Source organism: Cyclopterus lumpus, chromosome 3, assembly GCF_009769545.1.
Source record: "Cyclopterus lumpus isolate fCycLum1 chromosome 3, fCycLum1.pri, whole genome shotgun sequence".
In the NCBI taxonomy this organism is placed as follows: domain Eukaryota; kingdom Metazoa; phylum Chordata; class Actinopteri; order Perciformes; family Cyclopteridae; genus Cyclopterus; species Cyclopterus lumpus.
Genome location: NC_046968.1, coordinates 30,729,797 through 30,734,796, shown reverse-complemented (window position 1 = coordinate 30,734,796; position 5,000 = coordinate 30,729,797). Strand labels below are relative to the sequence as shown.

The 5,000-nt window shown below is 46.2% G+C and overlaps 1 protein-coding gene across 3 annotated transcripts in view; it reads left to right on the top strand.

Moving 5' to 3' along the window:
* plekhg4 (pleckstrin homology domain containing, family G (with RhoGef domain) member 4) overlaps positions 1 to 5,000 on the top strand; it is a 57,346-nt gene that overhangs the window by 37,689 nt on the left and 14,657 nt on the right. For all 3 annotated transcript variants that reach the window (XR_004609060.1, XM_034528305.1, XM_034528314.1), the window contains exon 13: positions 4,722 to 5,000. This exon is cut by the window's right edge and continues 542 nt beyond it. Coding sequence is in view for 2 of the 3 variants with exons in the window: in XM_034528305.1 (XP_034384196.1) it covers positions 4,722 to 5,000 (279 nt within the window). In the remaining variant the exon portion in view is untranslated. The remainder of the gene's footprint in view (positions 1 to 4,721) is intronic.

The following is a 5,000-nucleotide window of genomic DNA, read 5'->3' as shown; positions in this document are numbered from 1 at the left end:
ACATCTATTGTTCATCTGGTCACATGACATCTATTGTTCATCTGGTCACATGACATCTATTGTTCATCTGGTCACATGACATCTAGTGTTCATCTGGTCACATGACATCTATTGTTCATCTGGTCACATGACATCTATTGTTCATCTGGTCACATGACATCTATTGTTCATCTGGTCACATGACATCTATTGTTCATCTGGTCACATGACATCTAGTGTTCATCTGGTCACATGACATCTATTGTTCATCTGGTCACATGACATCTAGTGTTCATCTGGTCACATGACATCTATTGTTCATCTGGTCACATGACATCTAGTGTTCATCTGGTCACATGACATCTATTGTTCATCTGGTCACATGACATCTATTGTTCATCTGGTCACATGACATCTAGTGTTCATCTGGTCACATGACATCTATTGTTCATCTGGTCACATGACATCTAGTGTGCATCTGGTCACATGACATCTATTGTTCATCTGGTCACATGACATCTAGTGTTCATCTGGTCACATGACATCTATTGTTCATCTGGTCACATGACATCTAGTGTTCATCTGGTCACATGACATCTATTGTTCATCTGGTCACATGACATCTAGTGTTCATCTGGTCACATGACATCTATTGTTCATCTGGTCACATGACATCTAGTGTTCATCTGGTCACATGACATCTATTCTTCTGTCCATCCGGGGAGAGGGATCCTCCTCTGTTGCTCTCCTGAAGGGTTCTTCCCTTTTTTCCCTGTCAAAGGTTATTTTTGGGGAGTTTTTCCTGATCCGATGTGAGGTCAAAGGTCAGGGATGTCGTATGTGTACAGATTGTAAAGCCCTCTGAGGGGAGGTTGTGATATTAGGCTATACAAAATAAACTGAATTGAATTGAATTGGTTTAGACTGTAAATATGAGTCAGACTGACGTTGTTCTCCTTGAGAACCAGCTGCTTGTCATGAAACTGTTTCTTAAAGCAGCAGCTGAATAAATGTAAAAACATTAAGTGGATGATTTCCTGTTTCATTCTGCTGCTTTAGAGATAAGGGTTATGCTAACAACATGATAACAACATAACAACAATATGGACAACATGCCAACAACATGCCGATAATATGCCAACAGCTTTTCGACAATGTAAACAGCAAGCTAACAACGTGGACAGCATGCTAACTAGCCAACAACATGGTAACAATGTGGACAGCATGCTAACTAGCCAACAACATGGTAACAATGTGGACAGCATGCTAACTAGCCATCAACATGGTAACAATGTGGACAGCATGCTAACTAGCCAACAACATGGTAACAACGTGGACAGCATGCTAGCATCATGCCAACATCAAGGTTGAACTGATTTAACAGTAACAACAAGTAGGTAACAGTGAAAAGGAGGCCTAGGGAACAGTATAGAGGAGGCCTAGGGAACAGTGTAGAGGAGGCCTAGGGAACAGTATAGAGGAGGCCTAGGGAACAGTGTAGAGGAGGCCTAGGGAACAGTGTAGAGGAGGCCTAGGGAACAGTAACAACAAGTAGGTAACAGTGAAAAGGAGGCCTAGGTAACAGTGAAAAGGAGGCCTAGGGAACATTATAGAGGAGGAGGAGGGAACAGTGTAGAGGAGGCCTAGGGAACAGTGTAGAGGAGGCCTAGGGAACAGTAACAACAAGTAGGTAACAGTGAAAAGGAGGCCTAGGTAACAGTGAAAAGGAGGCCTAGGGAACATTATAGAGGAGGAGGAGGGAACAGTGTAGAGGAGGCCTAGGGAACAGTGTAGAGGAGGCCTAGGGAACAGTAACAACAAGTAGGTAACAGTGAAAAGGAGGCCTAGGTAACAGTGAAAAGGAGGCCTAGGGAACATTATAGAGGAGGAGGAGGGAACAGTGTAGAGGAGGCCTAGGGAACAGTGTAGAGGAGGCCTAGGGAACAGTAACAACAAGTAGGTAACAGTGAAAAGGAGGCCTAGGGAACATTATAGAGGAGGAGGAGGGAACAGTAACAACAAGTAGGTAACAGTGAAAAGGAGGCCTAGGTAACAGTGAAAAGGAGGCCTAGGGAACATTATAGAGGAGGAGGAGGGAACAGTAACAACAAGTAGGTAACAGTGAAAAGGAGGCCTAGGGAACAGTATAGAGGAGGCCTAGGGAACAGTAACAACAAGTAGGTAACAGTATAGAGGAGGCCTAGGGAACAGTGTAGAGGAGGCCTAGGGAACAGTAACAACAAGTAGGTAACAGTGAAAAGGAGGCCTAGGGAACGGTATATAGGAGGAGAAGGGAACAGTAACAACAAGTAGTTAAAAGTGAAAAGGAGGCCTAGGGAACAGTATAGAGGAGGCCTAGGGAACAGTAACAACAAGTAGGTAAAAGTGAAAAGGAGGCCTAGGGAACGGTATATAGGAGGAGTAGGGAACAGTAACAACAAGTAGTTAAAAGTGAAAAGGAGGCCTAGGGAACAGTATAGAGGAGGCCTAGGGAACAGTAACAACAAGTAGGTAACAGTGAAAAGGAGGCCTAGGGAACAGTATAGAGGAGGCCTGGGGAACCGTATAGAGTAGAGAACCGTATAGACAACAAGGAGTAGAGAAAAGTAACGACAAGTAGAGAACAGTGAAGAGGAGGCGTAGGGAACCGTACAGAGGAGGCGTAGTAGGGAACAGTACAGAAGGGCAGGAGTAGATAACAGTAACGACAAGTAGGAGTAGGGAATAGTAGGAGGAGGAGAAGCGGTACGGATGATGTTTGGACTCATGGTTTAATGCACTTATTGTAAGTCGCTTTGGATAAAAGCGTCAGCTAAATGACATGAAATGTAATGATGTCTGGGGAACGGTACAGAAGAAGAAGAGGAGTAGGGATCGGTACAAACAGTGAAGAGGAGTAGGGAACGGTACAGACGATGAAGAGGAGTAGGGAACGGTACAGACGATGAGGAGTAGGGAACGGTACAGAGGAGGAGGAGGGAACGGTACAGAAGAAGAAGAGGAGTAGGGAACGGTACAGAGGAAGAAGAAGAGGAGGGAACGGTACAGAGGAGGAGGAGGGAACGGTACAGAGGAGGAGGAGGGAACGGTACAGAAGAAGAAGAGGAGTAGGAAACGGTACAGAGGAGGAGGAGAGAACGGTACAGAAGAAGAAGAGGAGTAGGGAACGGTACAAACAGTGAAGAGGAGTAGGGAACGGTACAGAGGAGGAGGAGGAGGGAACGGTACAGAAGAAGAAGAGGAGTAGGGAACGGTACAAACAGTGAAGAGGAGTAGGGAACGGTACAGACGATGAAGAGGAGTAGGGAACGGTACAGAAGAAGAAGAGGAGTAGGGAACGGTACAGAGGAGAAGGAGGGAACGGTACAGAAGAAGAAGAGGAGTAGGGAACGGTACAGAAGAAGAGGAGTAGGGAACGGTACAGAGGAGAAGAGGAGTAGGGAACGGTACAAACAGTGAAGAGGAGTAGGGAACGGTACAGAAGAAGAAGAGGAGTAGGGAACGGTACAAACAGTGAAGAGGAGTAGGGAACGGTACAGAGGAGGAGGAGGGAACGGTACAGAAGAAGAAGAGGAGTAGGGAACGGTACAAACAGTGAAGAGGAGTAGGGAACGGTACAAACAGTGAAGAGGAGTAGGGAACGGTACAGACGATGAAGAGGAGTAGGGAACGGTACAAACAGTGAAGAGGAGTAGGGAACGGTACAGACGATGAAGAGGAGTAGGGAACGGTACAGAGGAGGAGGAGGGAACGGTACAGAAGAAGAAGAGGAGGAGGGAACGGTACAGAAGAGGAGGAGGGAACGGTACAGAAGAAGAAGAGGAGGAGGGAACGGTACAGAAGAGGAGGAGGAGGAGGAGTAGGGAACGGTACAGACGATGAGGAGGGAACGGTACAGAAGAAGAAGAAGAGGAGGAGGGAACGGTACAGAGGAGGAGGAGGAGGAGGAGTAGGGAACGGTACAGACGATGAGGAGGGAACGGTACAGAAGAAGAAGAAGAGGAGGAGGGAACGGTACAGAGGAGGAGGAGGAGTAGGGAACAGTACAAACAGTGAAGAAGAGTAGGGAATGGTACAGAGGAAGAGGAGGAGTAGGGAACGGTACAGAGGAGGAGGGAACGGTACAGAAGAAGAGGGGGAGTAGGGAACGGTACAGAGGAGGAGGGAACGGTACAGAGGAGGAGGAGTATACACGCACACACACACACACACACAGACTCACACACACAGACTCACACACACAGACTCACACACACACACACACACACACAGACTCACACACACACACACACACACACACACACACACACACACACACACCTCCCCCTCTAGATCTCCACTAAAGGAGGACTCACTCACTTCAAAGCTTCTTTTTTCTCACATTCACACTTTTATAACATGATCAAAAGAAACAATGATATGAATTTAAATGATGAACATAAACAATACAAATATTAGAACTTCTTTAATATGAAATGTTCTATTTTAGTTCTTACAAGTTTGACTCTTAATTTATGATTTATTTATGTAAAACTGACCAAAGATAACCTATAAATTCACAATGAATTAAATTCTATATTTATCGTGTTCAAAATTACTTTGTTTTACACAAAATAAAATACAGTTAAATAAATGTTAAAGCTTCATCTAATATAGATTTGGAGCATATTTGTTTAATCTCATATAAAATATAATCTTTACAGATGTATTATTTAACATTTATAATCCCCCCCCCCCTCCAGGCCTATGGCTGGGCGTTGGAGGGAATGCGTCACCAAGCTGCCATCAGTATGGAGGACTGCACGCTGCCGGACAAATGCCAGTCTGTGATTGGCTGCCTGGAGGACTACCGGCGCCAGCACCCGCTGATCCCAGACCAGCGCTTCCAGGAGGTGAAGGCGGCGGCGGGCGAGCTGCGGGGGGAGCGAGGCCTCCATCAGTGCAGCTTCGCCTGGGCCAAGTGTCAGGAGACCAGGAAGATGTTCGACAGGAAGATGGAGGCGGCGCTCAGGACGCGGGAC